The sequence below is a fragment of the Pan paniscus genome, chromosome 10 (assembly GCF_029289425.2).
Source record: "Pan paniscus chromosome 10, NHGRI_mPanPan1-v2.0_pri, whole genome shotgun sequence".
Taxonomy (NCBI): Eukaryota; Metazoa; Chordata; class Mammalia; order Primates; family Hominidae; genus Pan; species Pan paniscus.
This window is the reverse complement of record NC_073259.2, coordinates 131085382-131107267: the sequence shown is the minus strand read 5'-3', so window position 1 is coordinate 131107267 and position 21886 is coordinate 131085382. Positions and strand designations below refer to the sequence as shown.

Genomic DNA, 21886 nt, shown 5'->3' with positions numbered 1-21886 from the left:
TCATCCCTCCTGGCATTCTGTGGTCCTCAGACTTGCTCCTGACCCTGCTGGTTTTGGTGGAGCTGATGTCTGTGTCTGCAGTCTGCAGCCTGGATACAGAGAGGCCCACACATTGGAGAAAATGAGGCAGCCAAGGGCCTGGCTAGAGCAGAACCGACTGCAAAAAAGGGTTCTGTGAGCCACAAACCCTTTACTGGGGCTCTTTCTCACCCAGTGAGTGCCCCAGTCCTGCCCAACACACATGTGCCTCGGGAGTGAGCACACAGGAGGGCTCTGAGATGCTGCTGTGGAGGGGAAGCCTGTGATCATAAGTGGCCTGGCCTACGTCCTGCCCAGAGCCATCACCCATCTTCTTGTCACCCTCACCAGGTCCTGTCAGCCCCTAAGCCTGTTTTCTGCACTCCTACCTCTGTGGCATCTGCCCCTGCTCTCAGGCCCAGCCTGGAGCAAGCTTGGCCAGACACCCCCTGTAGGCCTCTTCAGACATCTCTTCCGGTCTCTGTCCAGGAAGGCTTTTCCAACAGGCCAGCCTGCCTGCATCCCTCTCAGCCTCAGATCTATACCTGGGTCCACTTGGCTCTCAGGGCACTGTCCGGTCTCCTAGCTTGGAGAGAAGTGGCCGGCATGTCCAGGGCATCCCCATTGCTCTGTGACTGCTGCCATCCTTCTCCTCATGCAGACACCCTGGTGGTTCCTTCCCCAGAACCCCCCACCTCTTGTTCAAGGGCCGGTGCTGCTGGGACATTCTTGACCTCTTGATTCCACCCCTCTGGCTGAAACACCATCTTTGTGGGAAGCTTTTCCTAGCCTTCTCTTCTGTTCCTCCCACCCTGTATTCTTCATGGAAATTCATCTTCCCAGTGTTTCCTCATTGCCTTATTTATCTGCTTTGCCAAGAGGTAGGGTGCACTCAGAACATGGGTTTTGCTGAAATGACTTGAAAAGGCAACAAGGGGCCAGGCTCGTTGGCTCATACCTGTAATCTCAGCACTTTGAGAGGCTGAGGTGGGAGGAGTGCTTGAGCCTGGGCAACATAGCAAGACCCTTATCTGAATGAATGAATGCACCAAGGAAACTGCAGGCCCCACTGTCAGGGATTTTGAGGTCAGAGCTGCCCAGAACATGATCCTCACTCCCAGGGTCCCTCTGGCAGGGCAAGGCCCAGAGTCCTGGGAGGATTTGGGGGTGGAGGAACATGGAGAGATGTGGGTGGGGGTTGAGGTCAGGGCAGAAGTGGCCACTCTAAGGGTTTACCCACAGACTTCATCGACATTGTCAAAGACCCTGTGCCCCACAACGAGTATAAGACAGAAGAGGACCCCAAGCTGTTCCAGTCAACCAAGACCCAGCGGGGGCCCCTGTCCGAGAACTGGATCGAGGAGTACAAGAAGCAGGTCTTCCCCATCATGTGCGCATACAAGCTCTGCAAGGTGGAGTTCCGCTACTGGGGCATGCAGTCCAAGATCGAGAGGTTCATCCACGACACCGGTGAGCACACCCATGCCAGGTGGGCAGTGGCTGGGCTACCCAACCCCTCTGTCTCCTGTCACCTGCCTGTCTGCCTCCTCTCTTTGCATGTCTGCCTGGGAGTCTGCGTTTCTGTTTTGTTCTGGGAAGGTGACACCAAAGCCCATGTCCAGCTTCCCCACTACCCACCAACCATGGGTTATCTTGAATATCCATGAATACTTACTGAGCATCTGCAGAGACAAGCAGTGTGTGTTGTTGGATGAAGAAGCCCTAGGCACTGCCCCCAGACATTCCTGGCCTAGTTCGCATTTGATAAAGAGTAGCCCACACTCCACAGGTCTGAGTAGCCCCTGGGGACAGGTTCCCTGCTGCTCATCTGGGCCTCTGGGCTCCCAGACCTTTGTTTCCTCTACTCAAGGAGGCCCAGAACCCAGGGCCACAGCTCAGCCTCCCTCACTGGGCTGGAAGCTCCCAGGAGCAGGGTGTCTCAGACATCATAGTGGCCTTCACACCCATACCAGCCTAGCCAGAGTAGGTGCCCATGGAACAGGTAGACAGCAGATGGCCTGGGGGTCCTGGTGCAGTGAGTGCCATTTCCTCACCTAGAGCCCTAAACCCCCCTCTGCCGAGGTCATAGCATGATGTCATTCCAAGAGCTGGTTCCAGTCCCTGAGGCCCATGACCCAAAAGGCACCCCAGCCAGACACCTTGTGATGCCATGAGCAAGGGTGACTTTATTTAAGATTGAACAGAGCCACACTGTTGACAGTACATATCACGCTTGTCACGTAAGCTTACGATAACCCATGAGGGTAGGCATTGTCACTCCACTTGTGCGGGAGGAAGCAGAGACCCAACACTGGGGCTGAACTAGATCTGCCTCCCATCCCAGCCACCCTTGTCCTGAATTAACATCCTCCTGTTCTTAGCATCAGTAAGGGAGGTGTCTCACTAGACAGCCATGTTCAGTGTTGGGGCTGTGACCCCAAGGGAAGGGTGGATGTGTACCCAAAAGGATTGGGGTCCGAGGACGCGGTCTTCCACTTGGAGAAGCGAAGACATGGACAGGGCCTCGATGGGTGTGTTGGTGTCACCACCTCCATCCCCAGGGCAGAACACTCAGACACATTGTCCACCATTCTTTTTCCAGAAGGGCTGCTGCGGTGTCAATCAGCAGCTGGGAGAGGTGGCAGGAAGAGAAGGAAGCTGTCCCATCCATTGAGAGGGATGCATTCCTGCAATCCATCTCTCTAACCCCATGGGAGCTCAGATTGGCCCAAACCTGCCTCTCTCCATTACCCAGGGCTCACAGACTGGGACCTGTAACCCCAGTGCTGAAGCCTCAAAATGGGAATGGTGGTTCTCACTTCCCAGGCAATATGAGGAGTGGAGGAGCATGTGGGCAGGACTGGGAGGGGCTCCCCAATCCTGGGCAGGGCGTCCCCTACCGCCCTTCTCGACCTCCAGGAACCTGAACACATCAGCGCTGGTGACTCATCCCACCCTCTCCTCAAGGCTTCTCTAGGTTCAGCCCTGCACAGGACACCCAGCAGACCTACTAAGGCTGCAGCTCCTGGCACTCTGGCTCTGTGGGTCTGCTTGGCCCTCCCTAGCCCTACCCAGCAGCTGAGATCCTGGCCAAGCTGCAGAGACTCCCCAGCTCCCTGAAAGTCAGTTCTCCCCTCAGAAAGCAGGAGCTTGTGGCTGGTGGGAAGAAAGAAGACAACTTTAGAGTCCAGGCCTGACTCACATGTAGTGGCTCTGTGGTCTCTCAGCCTCACTGAGCTTTGCTTTTCTCTTCTGTAAAATGGGTATAATGACACCGATCCTATCGGACTGTTGTGGGCCGAGACCGTGGGTTCAGAACTGAAGATGGGGTGTGGCACATAGGTGGAGCTTGATGACAACTGTGAGTACTAGTCCTATAATATCACGGGGATGATCTCGTGAACTCATGTGAGCTACGCTGGGCTTCTTGGGGGCCTTGAGGAGGCAACTCCTGGGGGTTGGGACAGCTCTCAGCTGTCCTCACTACTGCCTGGCCCCAGATGTAGTGCATGTCCCAGCCCTTCCGGTCACCCCAGGAGGAGGCATTTCCCTGTATAGGGTAGAGCAAGGGATGCGGCCCTTCCTGGCAGCCCTGTGAGGCCAGCAGACAGTCCCAGAAAAGGAAACCAAGGCTCTTCAGTGTGCCACATCTGAGGCCACCCCTGGGGCTTGGGCAGGGGACACAGGACTCCATCCCACAGAGAGGTCTTTAAGAATGGATGGGATTTAGAAAGGAAGGCTGAGCAAAGCCAGAGGTGGGAAGTGAGGAGGCAGGAAAAGAGGGTACACAGGAGACCAGCCTGGGAACCTGGCGTGGCCCAACTGCTTGCAAACCCACTCAGCATGCTCTAGGGGAGGCGGGGGTACATGCCCTGAGATTGCTTCTCCCAGGTTTGTCCCCTGGAGAAATCCCCATGCCTGTTCTGGAATGTTCATTCAGAGCACCAGGTTTATGAAAGCAAAATGGAGAAACAATGTAAATTAGCCAAAGGCCCATTGGCAGGAAAAGGAATCAATGAAATGTGGCATTTCACACACACACAGATGCCACACAATCCCAGCTTGATGAGCCAAAGCCCCCACGCGTGCATCCATGGACAAAACTCACCCAGAGAAGCAAGTGGCAGAAAAATACAGCGTGACACATAGATGCAGAATTCAGCAACAGCCACACCAGCCTGATACAGTGTGCAGGAAAACACATCTGTGTGCTGAGACCAGAAGGCAAAACGCATGACAAGCAAAATTCGGGGCCAACTGTCAGGGGCCAGGCGAGTGGAGGGCTCCCTGTCGCTGGCGATGGTGTGTTTCTTCGCTGGGGCTGTGGATGTGGATGTCTCATTGCTTTTTAATGTTTTTTAAACAGCTTTATTGAGGCATAATTTTAGATACCATATGATTCACTCATTGTAAGATAACAGTTTGGTAAGTTTTAGTATATTCACAGCTGGGCACAACTTCAGAGCATTCATCACCCCAGAAGGTCCTTTGTTCCCACTTCACTGTCATCCCCATCCCACCCTGGCCCAAGGCAACCCCCAGTCTGCTTTTAGTCTTTATCATTCTATTATTATTATTATTATTACTATTTTGAGACAGGGTCTTACTCTGTCACCCAGGCTAGAGTGCAGTGGCATGATCATGGCTCGCTGCAGCCTTAAACTCCTGGGCTCAAGCGATCCCCCCACCTCCACCTCACAAGTAGCTGGGACCACAGACACACACCACCACGCCTGGCTAATTTTTTTTTTTTTTTGTCTTTTCTGGTAGAGATGGGGGATCTCCCTGTGTTGCCCAGGCTGGTCTGAAGCTCCTGGCCTCAAGCCATCCTCTCACCTCAGCCTCCCAAAGTGCTAGGATTACAGATGTGAGCTACCATGCCTGGCCCTTTAATTGTTTTTTATACTTTAAAAGGTATATATTCTTTACTTTATTCTACATCTTAATTTATATGTATAATATATTCTTATATATCTCACGTGCATAATATATTCTACTAAAAGCTTTTTTTAAAAAAACAAAAGAAAAGGAGAACCAACCCAGTTTGAACTTGAACTTGATTTTCCGTGGGAAATTTAACAGGAAAAATATAGCAGACAGTGAGACACGAGACTCTCAGGAAGTCCTATTCTACCTCCCCTGTGCAGGAATCTCCCAGAAAATTAACTGTGGCTTCTTATTTATTTATCGACTTAGAGACAGGGTCCCACTCTGTTACCCAGGCTGGAGTGCAGTGGCACAATCATAGCTCACTGCAGGCTTAAACCCCTGGGCTCAAGTGATCCTCCCACCTCGGCCTCTAGAGTAGCTGGGACTACAAGCGCACACCAGCATGCTCGGCTAATTTATTTATTTATTTATTTTTTTTTTTTTATAGAGACAGGGTCTTGTTTCGTTGCCCAGGCTGATCTCAAACCCTTGGACTCAAGCTGTCCTCCCACCTAATCCTCCCAAAGTGTTGGGATTACAGGCATGAGCCACTGCGCCCTTCCAACTGTGGCTTCTGACCGGACACATTGCTTTGGGAGGCCCCTCCACTCTAATTATAGAACCACTATGAGCTTGTGAGACTATCTGTGAGCCAGTCCCCTTATTTTACAAATGGGGAAACTGAGGCACAGACAGGCAGTGACTTTAGTTTGACCTGCAACATGGGTGCAGCCTCCCAAAGCCCCTGCTTGGGCCCCACACTTCCGTGTAGGCTCCTGCGCTGACCTCCCTCCCCTCGTCTCTCCCTCTCTGATCCCCGTGGGGCACAGGACTACGGAGGGTGATGGTGCGGGCTCACCGGCAGGCCTGGTGCTGGCAGGACGAGTGGTATGGGCTGAGCATGGAGAACATCCGGGAGCTGGAGAAGGAGGCACAGCTCATGCTTTCCCGCAAGATGGCCCAGTTCAATGAGGATGGTGAGGAGGCCACCGAGCTCGTCAAGCACGAAGCCGTCTCGGACCAGACCTCTGGGGAGCCCCCGGAGCCCAGCAGCAGCAACGGGGAGCCCCTAGTGGGGCGCGGCCTCAAGAAACAGTGGTCCACATCCTCCAAGTCGTCTCGGTCATCCAAGCGGGGAGGTAAGGCCCTGCGCCACCTGCCACCCACACTCAAGGTCCCTCCCTTCAAGGCAGCCCCACACACTGCTGGATCACTGCACCTCCTCAGAGTTCTTTCTCATGGACATTGAGGCACCAAGCCCAGAGGGAGTCAGAGCCCTGGGCTAGTCCTCGCACACGGGGAAGCCTGGGCCCTGCCCCAGTGGGCTCCCCAACACTTCCCCTCCATGCCCAGGGAAGACAGTGCTACCCATAGGAGCAGTGGAGGTGGCTGGGCTCCTGCAGCGCTGTGGAGGGGCCACCCCTCCTGATGGGGACCCTAGGAGACTTCAGACCCTGAGATAAAGGATCAACCCAGGCACCCTGGGTGGAGCCAGCTTCTCCAGCAGGCAGGCCTGGCTCACTCATCTCCCGCCTGGGCCCTGCTGTGGCCAAATTTCAGGAGTTTGCTCTTGGTCAGACTCAGGTCAGAGGCCCAGGAGTGGACCCAGGCCTGTCTTATCCCACGTCCTGGGCTTATGTCTGTCATGCTCTTCCCCACCCATGCTCCCCGGGACATGACTGCCTTGTGCCAGGCGGACAGGAGATGAGCCTAGGCCGCTCCCCACTCATTTACACACTTCATTCTCTTTGGAACCTTCCTGGCTCCTGTGGCAGCCTCTGTGATGCCTGTCAGGCCTGTGGGTGGCCCTCCCTGCCTCCTGCCGGCTCAGGGCAGCCTCTGGGCCCTTCCTCTCCAGTTGGTGGTCATTCTGGGGTTTTGCCTTCCAGCGAGTCCTTCCCGCCACAGCATCTCAGAGTGGAGGATGCAGAGTATTGCCAGGGACTCGGATGAGAGCTCAGATGATGAGTTCTTCGATGCGCACGGTAGGCAGGCAGCGCTCTGTAGTCCTTGGGGCCTTCCTGGGCGAGGTGGGGAGGGGTCTGAAAGGGCTTAGGGTGTGGGTGTGGACTGATGCGGGTGTTGCCTGTTACTATTCTATATCCGGTCCCTACACCTGCGCTGTCCCAGGTGGACAGCCTGGTGTTTGGGGCAGTGCACAGAGGATGAGATGAGGTCATCTTGTTCCCTTGAGTCTGGGGTCTCAGGACCCGATATCAGGATGTGCTGTGGGCCTGGCAGATGGGGACTGCGCTCTTGAAACCCCAAATAAGGATACATCATCAGACTAGGGCTTTATTCCGTATGTGAATTTATTTCCATGGAAGCATAACTTCTTTTAATTTTCTAATTTTTTGTACTTACCTTATTTCTTCTTGATTAAATTAATACCACATATAATGCAGGCACTTTAGAAAATGCAATAAGCAGAAAACATGTGAAGTGCCCATTTTCCCACTAGTCCCAAAATAAGCACATGACCATACAGCAGATGCACCACCTGTGCCAGGAAGAGGCATGCATACAGCGCTCGCCTGCTTGGTGCCCCAGCCATTCCTCCCCAGGAAGCTGGAGGGGCCAGCAGGTGTAAGGGTTGGGGGCTTGGGTCCCTCTGCAAGCCAGTGGCTGAGCCAGCCCAAAGTTCACACAGCAGCTCAGAGGCTCAGAAAGGGATGGGGGCGAGCCCATAGGCACTCAGCAGACACAGGCAGCACCAGATCTCATGTCACCACTGTGGCTTGGAGGGGCACAGGAACCACATAAGGTGGCATTTTGGTTAACTGGCCAGCTGCCCTCAAGGGAAGGAACCTGGGGAGTCAGTGTCCAGGCAGAAGAAAGGTGCCTGGTTTGGCCCTGGGACTGGAGGACCTGGAATGGTGGCTGGGGACTCCCGAGCTGGCCTCTGCACCAGGGGCCTTGCCCAGGACGGAGGAGGGGCCTCTTGGCGTCCCACCCCTCCCAGGTGGCTCTCTGACCCTGATGAGAGGACGATACGTATTTCACATAGAAAAAGCTGTAAAAAAGACAGCAAAGCAGGAAGTGCCAGGACAGCAGTGTCCTGGGGAAATGGGCCCAGGAGCCCATCCAGGACTGGAGGGGGGCTGGCAAGTGCCAGAGCCAGACAGTAGCCATGAGCCTGGTGGTCCTGGGCAGAAGTTCTCAGAGGAGCAGAAGGAGGAGTCTTGGAGGCGGTGTTCATAGCAGCACTTCTTATGAAGCTGTGCTTTTGTGGAGGGACAGGGAGAGGCCTGTTAGAGGATATGAAATTATATCTAGATAGGAGGAATGAGTTCTAGTTCTGTGACACTGCTGGATGACTAGAGTTAACGGTAATGTATTAGGCCAGGCACAGTGGCTCACACCTGTAATCCCAGCACTTTGGGAGGCTGAGGCAGGTGGATTGCTTGAGCCCAGGAGTTTGAGACCAGCCTGGGCAACATGGCGAAACCCTGTCAATACCAAAAATAAAAAAATTTTTTTAAACCACAGTAATATATAGTTTCAAATCACTGGAAGGTGGAAATTGAACATTCCCAACAGAAAGAAATGATAAATATTTGACATGATGGATATGCTAATTACCCTAATCTGATCACCATACACTGGTGTATTGAAACATCACTGTGTACCCCATGAATATGTACAATTATGATTATTTGTCAATTTGACAAAACAGGAACTGGGTACGGTGGCTCACGCCTGTTATCCCAACACTTTGGGATCGCTTAAGCCCAGGAGCTCAAGACCAACTAGGGTAACATGGTGAAACTTCGTCTCTACAAAAATAAAAATAAAAAAATTAGCCAAGTGTTGTGGTGCATGCCTGTAGTTCCAGCTACTCGGGAGGCTGAGATGGGAGGATCACTTGAGCCCAGGAGGTCAAGGCTGCAGTAAGCTATGACTGTGCCACTACACTCCAGCCTGGGCATCAAAGCAAGACCCTATCTCAAAAAAATAAAATATATAAGAAATTTTAAAAATGGCGAAGATGGAATAAAGTAAATGTAGCATTTTTTATTTTTATTTATTATTTATTTATTTTTGAGACGGAGTCTCACTCTGTTGCCCAGGCTGAAGTGCAGTGGTGCAATCTCAGCTCACTGCAATCTCTGCCTCCCAGATTCAAGTGATTCTCATGCCTCAGCCTCCCGAGTAGCTGGGACTACAGGCACATGCCACCATGCCTGCCTAATTTTTGTATTTTTAGTAGACGGGGTTTTGCCACGTTGGCCAGGCTGGTCTTGAATTCCTGACCTCAGGTGATCCACCTGACTCAGCCTTCCAAAGTGTTGGGATTACAGACGTGAACCACCACCCCCGGCCTAAATGTAGCTTTTTTTTTTTTTTTGAGACAAGAGTTTTGCTCTGTCGCCCAGTCTGGAGTGCAACGGCACCATCTCAGCTCACTGCAACCTCCGCCACCCAGGTTCAAGTAATTCGCCTGCCTCAGCCTCCCGAGTAGCTGAGACTACAGGCACACACCACCACGCCTGGCTAATTTTTGTATTTTTAGTAGAGACGGGATTTCACCATGTTGGTCAGGCTGGTTTTGAACTCCTGACCTCAAGCAGTCCACCCACCTCAGCCTCCCAGAGTGCTGGGATTACAGGCATGAGCCACCATGCCTGGTCAATATAGCATTTTTTTAAAAAACAGTCAGGAACATCAGCTGATGAGTGGATAAACAAAACGGGTGTGTCCATGCAATGGACTATGGTTCAGCCATAAAACGGAATGAAGCATCTGACACACACTACAACATAGAGGAGCCCCAGAAACCCTATGCTGAGTGCAAGAAGCCAGACACAAGACCACATAGTGTATGGTTCCATTTATAGGAAATGTCCATAATAGACAAATCTGTAGAGACAGAAAATTGATTGGTGGTGGCCAGGGGCCAAGGAAGGCAAGACTGAGGACCCACTGCTCCCGGGTATGAGGCTCCCATTTAGGGAGGTGAGATGTTCTGGAATTAGATAGTGGTGATGGTTGCACGGCACTGTGAATATACTAAATGCCACTTTATAAATGGTGACTTTTCTTATGTGAATGTTACCACTATTTTTTGTAATGGTCAGGAAGAAGCCCAAGGTGTGGGGCTGTGTGGCCGTCCTGTTGAGGAAGGGTCAGAGCAGAGCTGTACACAGGGGCGTCCCCACCTCGGGAAGCCAGGCCTCCCCACCGTTCCCAGTCCCACCTGAGTTTCCCTCTCTCCTCTCCAGAGGACCTGTCCGACACAGAGGAAATGTTCCCCAAGGACATCAGCAAGTGGAGCTCCAATGACCTCATGGACAAGATCGAGAGCCCAGAGCCGGAAGACACACAAGGTCAGCAGGTCTGGGGGTGCTGCAGAGCCTGGGGAGGGCGGTTGCAGGGCTTCAGCCCCCTCCTTTCTGACCAGCTTCTGCACAGTGCTGGGCATACATGTGAGTTGGGGACCCCCAAGCTCCCCTCGTCACAGTTGCAGCCTCTGTCCGGTCGGCCAGGTTGGGCTGCCCCTCAGCTCACAGCACGGCTTCTGTGTCGTTGCAGATGGTCTGTACCGCCAGGGTGCCCCTGAGTTCAGGGTGGCCTCCAGTGTGGAGCAGCTGAACATCATAGAGGTGGGTGCCCGGGTGTCAGAGGGACAGGGGCATGGCCGCCAAGGGAGGGGCAGGGTGCAGAGGAATAGTCTGAGGGGTTACAGAGGTGGAACTCTGGGCCTGGCAGCCTCACCTCCACGCCTGCCTGGGTACTGTCCAGGGAGAGGCCTGGGCCTCCTTTTTTGCTGCCCTGCTAGGAAGGCGCCTGTCGCCCTCTGTCTCTGAGGTCCCCAAGAACCAGGGACTACAGACAACCCCTGAGAAAGCCTTATCCAAGCTCCACCCATGGGAAAGTAAAATGAGAAACTTGTAAATTCCAGATCAAAAATAAGATCTTCACCTTGTGCCCAGCCTGTCTGCTGTCCCTGAAGATAAAAAGACGAAAAGGGAGGAAGCGACAGTCGTCTAGGCAGAAGTGATGTGGCCGTGGCCGACAAGATGGCCCCGCGGGAGGCAGGCGGAGCTCAGTGTGTCCAATAAAGCTGTCTTGGTAGAGCGCCTGTGTCCGCTTCGGGGGTTCTCTGTGGGAGTTCATGCCCCATCCTCCTCCACCTGCGGGCCGTCAGAGCTGTTTGCACTGGGACAGGAGCCAGGGCTGAGCTGGGCTGTCCCACCATCACCTGCGGTCACCGCACTGCTCTGGCCTCAAGCTACCTAAGGTGGAGGCAGCACCACTTCTGTGGGGAACTCGGGCCCCCGGGGAATCTAGGGGAGGAGGAGGGACATCCACACAGCCTCCCCCTCCTGTGGTTTTCTGCTTTGCGGTCTGACGCCGAGGTGGGCTTTCTAGAAAGGGTCATGGAATAAGGGGAGTTGATTTCCAATTGCTGCTTAATGTCTAGATAAGCAAACGGATCCCTTTCCCCACCTGCAGCACACACAGCTCTGACGCCTCCCCAGGGGAGGGGCAGAAGGGGCCTGGGGCTCTGGATCTGCCTTGGGGTGTGTGTTCAGAACCCAGCACTGATTCTGGGGCACCGCCATCCAAAGCCAAATCCATTTGCTTGCAAGAACCCCCAAACCGGAGCCCCTGCTCCTTGCCTTGTGGAGACACTAGTAGGGGGATGCCTCTACAGCTGCAGGGGGCTCAGCCCCAACTAGAGCCCAGGGCAGGGTGAATCCCTGTCTCGGGCCGAGGCAGGATGTCCCCTTGGAGAAAGCAGGCTGAGTGTAGGGAGGCTGTGTTCCAGGGGCCTCTGGGGGTCCCTGGATCATCTCCAGGGCTGAGCCCAGTCAGACAGGCCTATGCAGGATTCTCTCAGCCCCCAGTGCCAAGCCCTTCCCATCCCCTGGTGACTAAGTACCGCTGGATGTCACCTCCCTGTCGTGAAGGCTGCGTAAGACATTTCTTCCATAAGCCCTTCGCCTCACTGGACTGGAAAAAAGCCCTTGTCAAAGCCCAACAGGGCTCATGTTGTTCCCTCCTGCCCTGTGTTCTGGGCAGCTGGTGGCCCCCTCTGCCCTGGGCTGAGTGTGTTTGTGTCCAGGCCAACCAGTGGTGGCTAATCCCCACGTGAGGACAAGTGTCAGTCCTGCCCTGGCCTCTGGGAAGAAGAGAGAAGCCCATGGCTCCTCCTGGGGTGAGGGCAGCCCAGCCTTCCTCCTCCAGCTCAGCAGCACCCACCAGGCTTCTTGCTGCTCAGTGGCTCCTGGCCCAGCCCATCCATTCCCTTGCCCTTCCTGGTGCCCACTTTTTTTTTTTTTTGGAGACAGGGTCTCACTCTGTCACCCAGTTTGCAGTGCAGTGGCACGATCTTGGCTCACTGCAACCTCTGCCTCCTGGGTACAAACGATTTTCCTGCCTCAGCCTCCTGAGTAGCTGGGATTACAGATGTGCACAACCATGCCTGGCTAATTTTTGTATTTTTGGTAGAGACGGTTTTGCTGTGTTGGCCAGGCTGGTCTCAAACTCCTGGCCTCAAGTGATCTGCCTGCCTCAGCCTCCCAAAGTGCTGGGATTACAGGCTCGAGCCACTGCGCCCAGCCACCTGGTGGCCTGTTAAGTCCTGGATCCAGCCCCTGTTCTCCCCACCCACCCAGCCTCTGTGTTGGCACCTGGTTCCTGGTGCTACCCCTACCCCCTGGCCAGTTCAGGGCCAGCTGTCCCCACCACAGGCCCTCTAGATGGCTTTGGCTCCTTGGTCTGTCTCCTCGGGTTCTTGGAGGCAGGACTCTCCCTTCAGCTCCCTTCCCTGCCCCCATACCCCAGACATGATATGGACACAGCAAGTACTCATCAGTGGCCCCTCTCGGGCCCTGGCCCTGCTGCTATCCTCTGGTCACATACCAGAAGCTTGGGGCAGGGGAGGGTGACCTCTGGGGACAGGGCCACAGCCTGGCCTGGCAGGAGAGTGCTGAGTAGTGGCAGAGGCTTCAGATTCTGATCCAGCCTGGCACCGACACGCTATGTGATATTGGCCCAGTCCCCCAGCCTGGAGCAGTTCGCAGCCCCTACACAGGTGTGCAGGTCTAGGGTCTCACCTTGACCTCACAGGCAGGCCTGGCCTGGCAGGAAGGTGGGGTCATTACCTCTTGAAATCTGATCGGCCTCCTCTCTAAGGTGCTGGGGCTTCGTCCCCACCAGGACACCTCTCCTTTTGGAGACCCCGGTCTTAGAGAGAGGCCAGGAATGGCAGGGCCTTAGGGTGGGGGCCTGGGGAGAATGACTTGGGGGAGAGCTTGGAGCTGCAGGCAGAGTAGCTGGGGTTGTCGCCCACCCAGGCTGTGGATACCCTGACCCCAGCCATTCTCAGGTGACCTCTGTAACTTTGAGCTGGTGGTGGCCCTGTCTGCTCAGGCCAAGACAGACACACACAGGGCAGGCAGCCCCCAAGGCCAAGACAGGCTGAACCTCTCTGCCTCCCCCTAAAGCTGGAAGCCCCAGAAGCCACTGCCCGGGCTCCCTGAAGGAAGCAGAGCTCATGCTCTCAAAGGAATGGACTCCCTCCCTCCATGTCCTCTGTGCCCCTGGTCAGGGTGGCAGACAGGAGCAGGGCTGCAGGAGGAGGAGTGGACAGGCCCACCTCCCTGCCTCCTCCTGCAGGCTCCAGTCCCTGCAAGAGTCCCAGGGGAGGGGTTGAGGCAGCCAAACCCCAGGCTCCAGGCATGAGTAACCAAAACTGGGGTTCTCAGAGGGAGCAGTTGGGCTGCGTGCGAGAGGCACACCCCCAACAAGGGTGACAGAGGGGCCTCAGCAAGGAGCTGGGTTCCCTGGGGAGCTGACACTGTCCCCCAACCCATGCAGGACGAGGTTAGCCAGCCGCTGGCTGCACCGCCCTCCAAGATCCACGTGCTGCTACTGGTGCTGCATGGAGGCACCATCCTGGACACAGGCGCCGGGGACCCCAGCTCCAAGAAGGGCGATGCTAACACCATCGCCAACGTGTTCGACACCGTCATGCGCGTGCACTACCCCAGCACCCTGGGCCGCCTTGCCATCCGCCTGGTGCCCTGCCCACCCGTCTGCTCTGACGCCTTTGCCCTGGTCTCCAAGTGAGTGGCATCTGCCCTTGACTGCAGCCTCCGGCAGTGCACTGTCCTCCTCCTACCCCTGGGCCTCAGGTGGCTCCCCAGTTTCAGGACTCCTGCCCCGATGTCCAGACCCACCAGCCAGCCCCTTCTACCTGGAGGTGCCCAAACGTATACACGCAGGCTAAGCCTCGAGTCCCAGGAGGCCTGGGCCCATGGCTGAGCCTTCGTTTCCAAACGTGTAATGTGGGGATATTGGCCTGCCTCTGAGACATGGGGTCTTACCCACCCTGGTCCCCTAAGCCTACCCAGGCCCTGGCCGGGAAGGGTCCTCACTAGCATATGCTGAGTCCATGGCTGAGACTCAGGTCAGGGGAGAGGGGCCCTTTGGGCTGAGCTGGAGCCGCCTGCCCTCTCTTGACTGGCCCCTCTCCCCAGCCTCAGCCCCTACAGCCATGACGAAGGCTGTCTGTCCAGCAGTCAGGACCACATTCCCCTGGCTGCCCTCCCCCTGCTGGCCACCTCCTCCCCCCAGTACCAGGAGGCGGTTGCCACAGTGATTCAGCGAGCCAACCTTGCCTATGGGGACTTCATCAAGTCCCAGGAGGGCATGACCTTCAATGGGCAGGTGAGTCCCGGGGAAGTTGGGGAGGGGAGGAGGATGGAAGACCCTGTAGGGCGGGCTGGCCTCAGGGGGAAGGTGACGGCCTCCCCAGCCTATAGTCCAGCGAGTGGGTGAATGGCTCAGGCCTCTGGCCCCTCTCTCCCAAGGTCTGCCTGATTGGGGACTGCGTCGGGGGCATCCTGGCATTTGATGCCCTGTGCTACAGCAACCAGCCGGTGTCTGAGAGTCAGAGCAGCAGCCGCCGGGGCAGCGTGGTCAGCATGCAGGTACCCAAGTGGGGGCCCAGACAGTCCCCAAGGCCTGAAGCCCCAGGGTGGCTGCCCTGCCTGTTCCTGCACCTGGCCCCAGGCTGTGTCCACCAAGCAGAATGCTGGCAGCACTTCCTGAGTCCATCTGGCTTGGACTCTACCCAGTTAAGCTCTGTTCATTCAACAAACATTTTCCAAGCCCCTGAACCCCAACCCTGCTGCCAGAGCTCACCTCCAGGACAGGGGCTGTGGAGGGGTTGGGGGTGCAGGTGAGCTGAGGAAGCCCAGCCCATTCTGGCCGAAGAGTCGAGGAAAGTGCCTGGGCCCTGAAAGAGCTGTAGCAGTTTTTCTCACAATCTCTTTCCCCTCACCCTTCCAAAAAAGGATGGGAAGGGCAAAGGTTGGCAGCATAGGTGCCCAGAGGCGGCAGGGCAGGTACATGGGGGCAGGGGAACAGCTGCTACGTGGCCAAGCCTAGGAATGCGTGTGGTTTCATGAGCCTGAACCAGGGTCTGCACTGTGGGCAGTGGGGTCTGGTTCCTAGGAGGTGGGATGGGCGACCCCTCTCTGCTTCCCTGCCTCTGCTGCATAGTGGAAAACGGCCTGTAGACCAATGAGGTCCAGGGTGGCTGGTGGGTGGGAGGACGGAAGGGAATGGGGCCCTCCCCTCTGGTTTGGCAAGAGGCCGGCTGGACAGTGGCCGCTCGGCCTGGGGTTAGGAGGGAGGAGGCAGCTTCCAGGACACTGGAGAAGGGGTCAGGCCAGCGGCCACCCGGCAGTGAGCCTCCACGGGGCCGTTCCAGGACAATGACCTGCTGTCCCCGGGCATCCTGGTGAATGCAGCACACTGCTCCGGTGGTGGCGGTGGCGGCGGTGGCGGTGGTGGCAGCAGTGGTGGTGGTGGCAGTAGTGGTGGCTCCAGCCTGGAGAGCAGTCGGCACCTGAGCCGAAGCAACGTCGACATCCCCCGCAGCAACGGCACCGAGGACCCCAAAAGGCAACTGCCCCGCAAGAGGAGCGACTCATCCACCTACGAGCTGGATACCATCCAGCAGCACCAGGCCTTCCTGTCCAGGTGGGTGGGGCTGGGGGGCTGGGGCTTGCCTCTGGGTGTGGGAAGAGGCTCCAAGAGGGAGGAACATCCCCTGTGATGGCCAACAGGAGACCCGGGCTGTCTGCCTGAGGTTCCCCCAGCCTGAGACCTGGGATCCCAGTCTGGGCCCAGGAGAAAGTGGCTTACTGGGTGCCTTGTCTCATATACACCAAGGGCCATCTTGGGCCCGAGGGAGCAATTTGTCTTGAGGGTGAGGGTGGGGAATGGCAGAGTTGGGGGCAGAATGGACCAGGGGCAGGTGGTCCAGCTCAGGGCTGTCCTAAAGCCAGTGGGCCCCTGAGAGAGGTTGGGACCTGCTGCCACCAGCAGTGTCGTGGCAGATGATGGCAGCTGCACCCACATGACAGCTAAGTCTTATTTGGGTCTGCAGCCTCCATGCCAGCGTGCTGAGGACTGAGCCCTGCTCACGCCATTCCAGCAGCTCCACCATGCTGGATGGCACAGGTGCCCTGGGCAGGTTTGACTTTGAGATCACCGACCTCTTCCTCTTCGGGTGCCCGCTGGGGCTGGTCCTGGCCTTGAGGAAGACTGTCATCCCAGCCCTGGATGGTGAGAGCCCAGCAGGGGCAGGATGGGGGGTACATGCACTGGGTGTGGGGGCGGGGGTCTCAGTGGACCCCTGTGATGAGATCATGGCCACGTCCCAGGCCTGTTTCTGCCCTCCTTCCTGTCTTCCCCACCAAGGGCCCCTTGCTATCCTCTGCTCCTGCTTCAGCAGCTCAGTCACTGGCCGTCCGTGACACCTGCTGTTTCATTTCATCTCCGGGGTGCCTGTGGATGCTGAGGGTCAACCCCTAGATGGGCAAGCTGAGGTCCAGGGAGAGAAGGCACCACCCCAGAGTCAGATGGAGACAGACCCAGCCTCCCAGGTCCAAGGTCCTCCCATAGGGAGAGATGCAGAGGCCAGGCATCCCCAAAGCCTCCTGGGTATAGTGGGCTCCCAGCCCTGGAGGGGCCACAGCTGTACGTCTCTGTCTACCCAGGGCAGGCAGGCCGGCGGCTGGGCATCATTGGAGCAGCAGTCCCTGCCCTGTGCCCTGGGATCAGCCTGCAAAGCTCCAGGAGCCACACAATCCTGAGAGTAGCAACACATGTTACACTCCCAGATGACAGAGGGGGAAACTGAGGCTCAGAGAGGTTTAGATGCTTGCCAAGTGCAGGTTAAAAATGCAGAGCTGGCCGGGCGCGGTGGCTCACGCCTGTAATCCAGCACTTTGGGAGGCCGAGGCGGGTGGATCAGCTGAGGTCAGGAGTTTGAGACCAGCCTGACCAACATGGAGAAACCCCGTCTCTACTAAAATTACAAAATTAGCCAGGTGTGGCAGCACATGCCTGTAATCCCAGCTACTCGGGAGGCTGAGGCAGGAGAATCGCCTGAACACGGGAGGGCGGAGGTTGCGGTGAGCCAAGATTGTGCCATTGCACTCCAGCCTGGGCAACAAAAGCGAAACTCAGTCTCAAAAAAAGAAGAAGAAAAAAAAAAATGCAGACCTCTGGACTCAGCACCCAAGTGCCTTCCCCTTCCATAAACTGGCGACTTCAGCACTGCCAGGAAGAGAAATGGGTAGCTTTAAGGGGACCCCAACAACCAAGGCAGCCCCAAGGAGGGCATCCCTGTGCCCCATCCACTGCAGGCTCTGAACAGCCCCACAGAGTCCCACACAGGTGCATGGAGACTTAGGGACAGTGCCGTTGTGGTCCCATTATGTGTCATTGTGAAAAACCAGAACCAACTTAAATGTCCGTCTATGTGGAGGGGCTGGTTAAATAAATTCTGGCACAACCACACAGTGGAGTACCCGCCTCCATTGAAAAAGAGCAAGGAGAAACTAGACGTGCTGACATGAAAGACACCAAGATTTTTTGTGTTAAATGGGAGGAAAAGGCAAAGTTCAGAAGGCATAGCATATGTTCTGGTTTATGTCCCTCTAAAAGTGAGATACAGCACTAATAATTAACACAACCTTGCATTCACGTGATCTCCTTAACTCCATGACGTGGTTGGAACTGCTGCCCCATTTGACAGAAGGGGAAACATTTTCCGATACAGGCAGGGCAGGGCTGCCTTAGCCAGCACTCGGTGGTGCTCCCGCAAGATAAGCTGGAGCTTCAGGGGGATCTGGGGTGGAAGGAGTTTCCACCATGTGCCCTTCATCATATGCTCTTCTGTACTGCAAACCACCTTTTACCACAATCATTATAACTTTTGCAATGAAAAAAAATTAGAGGTCAGGCGTGGTGGCTCACGCCTGTAATCCCAGCACTTTGGGAGGCCCAGGTGGGAGGATCACTTGAGTCCAGGAGTTTGAAACCAGCCTGGATAACATAGTAAGACCCCATCTCTACAAAAAATAAAATAAAAAAGCCAGGTGTGGTGGTGCACACCTGTGGTCCCAGCTACTCAGGAGGCTGAGGGGGTAGGATCACTTGAGCCCAGGAGACTGAGGCTACAGTGAACCAAGATCACACCACTGCCCTCCAGCCTGGGTGACAGAGCAAGACCCTGTCTCAAACAAACAAAAAAGTGACAATGACCCAAACAGGTCCCAAATTGATAGAGACACACACCCCATCTTATCCCTAACTTTCGGCAGACAACCCAGTGCCCAGTTCCCAAATTTCCCACCCCCACCACTGCTCCTCAGGGCCAGCCCCAGCTCTGCAGCCAACACCCCCACCCCCAGTTTTCCAGCTGCGGCCGGCCTGCCAGCAAGTCTACAACCTCTTCCACCCCGCGGACCCGTCAGCTTCACGCCTGGAGCCGCTGCTGGAACGGCGCTTTCACGCCCTGCCACCTTTCAGCGTCCCGCGCTACCAACGCTACCCGCTGGGGGATGGCTGCTCCACGCTGCTGGGTGAGAGGCACATTCCGCCCCACTCCTCTGGGGGAAGGTGGGGTAGGCGTGGCTCCCTGGCTCCTAGGTCCTCCATGCCACGTGGTTCTTCCCCAGGTGAGAGGGACAGCTTGTGCTGAATGCCTCTTGGAGGTGGACAGCTGTTGGGGGTGGGGTGTGGGGGTGGTGCATCCCTCAGCACTGATCCCTGTGAGGCACAAATGATAGTTCCCACCTTTCAGAGGACACAGGTCAGGGCCTTGTTCCAGGGTCCCCGGAGCAGGGAAAGGGCAGAACAAGACCAGACTCCCCTCTCCACAGCTGAGCCTCCATCCCAACAGAGACAGAGCTAAGGACCCAGCAGGGACCCTCACTTAGTAGGGGGCCTGGGTCGGCTGGGTCCCATCATGGCAGGCGGCTGGCCCCGAGACAGGGTGCAGGAGATGGGTTGGGGCAGGGGAGGTCCAGGTAGGCTTGGCCCGACCCCTGCCCCAGCGTGTGTCCCAGCGTCTTGTCACGTCCTGGTCCTCGAGGAGCCCTGAGTCTCTGTGTCAGAGCGTGTCTGGATGGCCCATGCAAGTGTCTGTTCTTGTCCTCTGTTCTCTCCCCGTCTGCCTCCAGTCGAGACCGTGCAGAGAAACCCCGAGCTGGTCCTGGAGGGCGGCCCCCTGGCCCCTCTCCCCCACGGGGACGGCTTCCTGGAAACCAGTATGCCTGTTCCCGCGCCCACCTGGCAAGACGGGCCCCGCCCGGGCTGTGCCGAGTGTGTGTACCCTCCCCTGCTCGTGGTGACGTCTGCTTCGCTGGTTGACCTGGTCCTCAGGGACACCCCCCAATCCATGCCCTCCTTGGCCACTCACAGTTCGTGGGACCTGGGTGGTGAGGAACAGAGACTTGGGCAGGACGGCTCTGGGGAGCTGGTGTCGGTGCCTCCTCCCTGCATATTGTGGGCCAGAGGCAGGGCAGACCCAAAGCAAAGGGGCGCAGCAGCTCAGAGACAGCAGAGGCCGTCTCAGGGCCACACAGCAAGTCAGTGACAGTTCCAGGGCTCTGCCAGAAGCAGACTGAGGCCTTGAGCCAGCCGGGCCCACCCCTCACCTGGGGAAGCTTCTGGTCCCAGCGAGGGGTTGGATTCCCCAGGGCCCACTCCTTCGCTTTCTGAGGTCACCCAGGCACCTCCTGTACCCTGTCCAGGTGTGGCTTGTCTGGCTGAGCCCCATCCTCCCTGTTCTGTCCTGTCTTCAGCCTGGGCCTGGGTGAGCCTTGCTTGAGCCCCCAGCACCTGCCTTTGTCCCCAAACGCCCAGCAGGGGCTGCTGGCTGTGGCCTGTGTGAGGGATGCTCAGGGCTTGCCTCTCTCTGTGCTCTGCATGTGCAGGGCATCCCCAGGAAGCCACCCGTGGCACCTGTTGTCAGCGCCCTGCAAACCTGGGTGGAGCCGCTGCTTCTGCTGTGGGCTGTGGGTCAGGTCAGGCCAGGGTGAGCTCTGGAGGCCCTGGAGCCACTGGGGTGCTGGAGACAAGCTGAGGGGTGTGTGTGGGGCAGGAGGGTGACTAAGGTTGAGCCCAGCTGCCACGCCTCCCTGCCCTGTGTCTGTGTCCATTCGTCAGTCCACCCTGCCCCAGCCCTCCTCCTCACCTGCTAAAGCTCTGGGCCCCTTCCTCTCACGGCCCTGAGCAGGTGGCTCTGGCACAGCTGCTGCCCAGCCTCCAGTCTAGGTGCACACTGGACCCTGGCACACTGGCTTCCCCACTGCTCTGGGGCTGGGCAGGGCCTCTCTTACCTGGCCTCTGGTCCCTGTCCACCTGCAGCGGATGTGCTCCAGACCCACAATGCAGCCTTCCAAGAGCATGGCGCCCCCTCCTCGCCGGGCACTGCCCCTGCCAGTCGTGGCTTCCGCCGAGCCAGTGAGATCAGCATCGCCAGCCAGGTGTCAGGCATGGCTGAGAGCTACACGGCATCCAGCATCGCCCAGAGTGAGTATACCAGGCCCCTCACCCTCCTCACTCAGCCAGGGCCATTGTGCCCACAAGGGACAGCTGCTGGCCATGTCTAGGAGCATTTCTAGCTGATGAAGCTGGGGAGGGATGCTGCTGGCACCTGGTGGGTAGAGGGAGGGAGGCTGCTGGGCACCTGCAGTGCCCGGGCCAGCCCCACAGCAGAGACCGGTCAAGTCCAAAGACTCTGCAGTGTCTAGGCTGAGAAGCTTCGCCTTCTCAGGAGGATTCTGGAAGAAGGCGCATTAGGAAGGGCCCCGCCTTCCTCATGCTTAGCTCCTGCATGAAGCCTCTTGGTGCTTGAAGCACAGCCCGGGTTCCCTTCTCAGTCCCCGCCAGGGGCTGCGCCCCGTGCTGAGCCAGGGATTCTCGCAGCTGCGGTCAGGGTGGCCATGCAGGGGCTGAGGCTGGGGTGGGGGTTGCTGGCAGTTGTGTTCATCCGTGAGGAGGGCCAATGGGCTCGCCCTTGATAGCCCCAGGCCTGGCACTGTCCCAGTGTCCTGCCTGGCCCCTGGTAGATGTGGCAGTGCAGTCATCCCCGCGTGGCTGAACCATCCATTGCTCTTGCTTCTCAGAGGCCCCCGATGCGCTCAGCCATACCCCCAGCGTCAGGCGTCTGTCCCTGCTCACCCTGCCCCCCCCCAGCCCCACCACCCCTGGCCCCCACCCTCCAGCCAGGCAGGCAAGCCCTGGCCTGGAGAGGGCCCCTGGCCTCCCTGAGCTGGACATTGGAGAAGGTACCACCCCACACACTTTCCCCTCACTGGGGGTCACTCTGCTGCTGAGCACCCCTCACTGCCAGGCTCTGCCCACCTAGACCCCCGCTTCGGCCTAACAGGGAGCTGGGGGCTGGGCTGGGAGGACTTGGCCATCTAGGGAGGAGGTGGGAGCTGGTGGCATTGTCTGGTGGGGTGGGGGACCAGGGACCCCACGGAGCTGGAGTGAGGCCAGATGAGGACCAAGGAAGCTCCGGGGAAAGCTGTGGGCCGGAGCTAGGGAAGCCTGGACCTGTAAACCAGGCCCTGCTGCTGGGCCTCTCCTGTGGACAGCCCAGGGGGCACTTTACAAGCTT

The 21886-nt window shown here is 57.2% G+C and overlaps 1 protein-coding gene across 18 annotated transcripts in view; it reads left to right on the top strand.

The window, feature by feature from the left end:
- Positions 1 to 21886, top strand: part of PITPNM2 (phosphatidylinositol transfer protein membrane associated 2) — a 164578-nt gene that overhangs the window by 136697 nt on the left and 5995 nt on the right. For 5 of the 18 annotated variants that reach the window (XM_034934747.3, XM_034934744.4, XM_057299551.2 and 2 more), the window contains 13 exons: positions 1261 to 1488; positions 5778 to 6086; positions 6837 to 6932; positions 10170 to 10274; positions 10480 to 10550; positions 13774 to 14021; positions 14436 to 14625; positions 14769 to 14888; positions 15674 to 15945; positions 16355 to 16533; positions 18669 to 18839; positions 19440 to 19583; positions 20629 to 20793. In XM_034934747.3, the coding sequence (XP_034790638.1) occupies positions 1261 to 1488; positions 5778 to 6086; positions 6837 to 6932; positions 10170 to 10274; positions 10480 to 10550; positions 13774 to 14021; positions 14436 to 14625; positions 14769 to 14888; positions 15674 to 15945; positions 16355 to 16533; positions 18669 to 18839; positions 19440 to 19583; positions 20629 to 20793 (2298 nt within the window). Of the gene's footprint in view, positions 1 to 1260; positions 1489 to 5777; positions 6087 to 6836; positions 6933 to 10169; positions 10275 to 10479; positions 10551 to 10849; positions 11025 to 13773; positions 14022 to 14435; positions 14626 to 14768; positions 14889 to 15673; positions 15946 to 16354; positions 16534 to 18668; positions 18936 to 19439; positions 19698 to 20628; positions 20794 to 21389; positions 21552 to 21886 lie in introns of those variants that run through there. The other 13 variants (XM_057299555.2, XM_057299556.2, XM_063593754.1 and 10 more) reach the window with 7 other exon arrangements.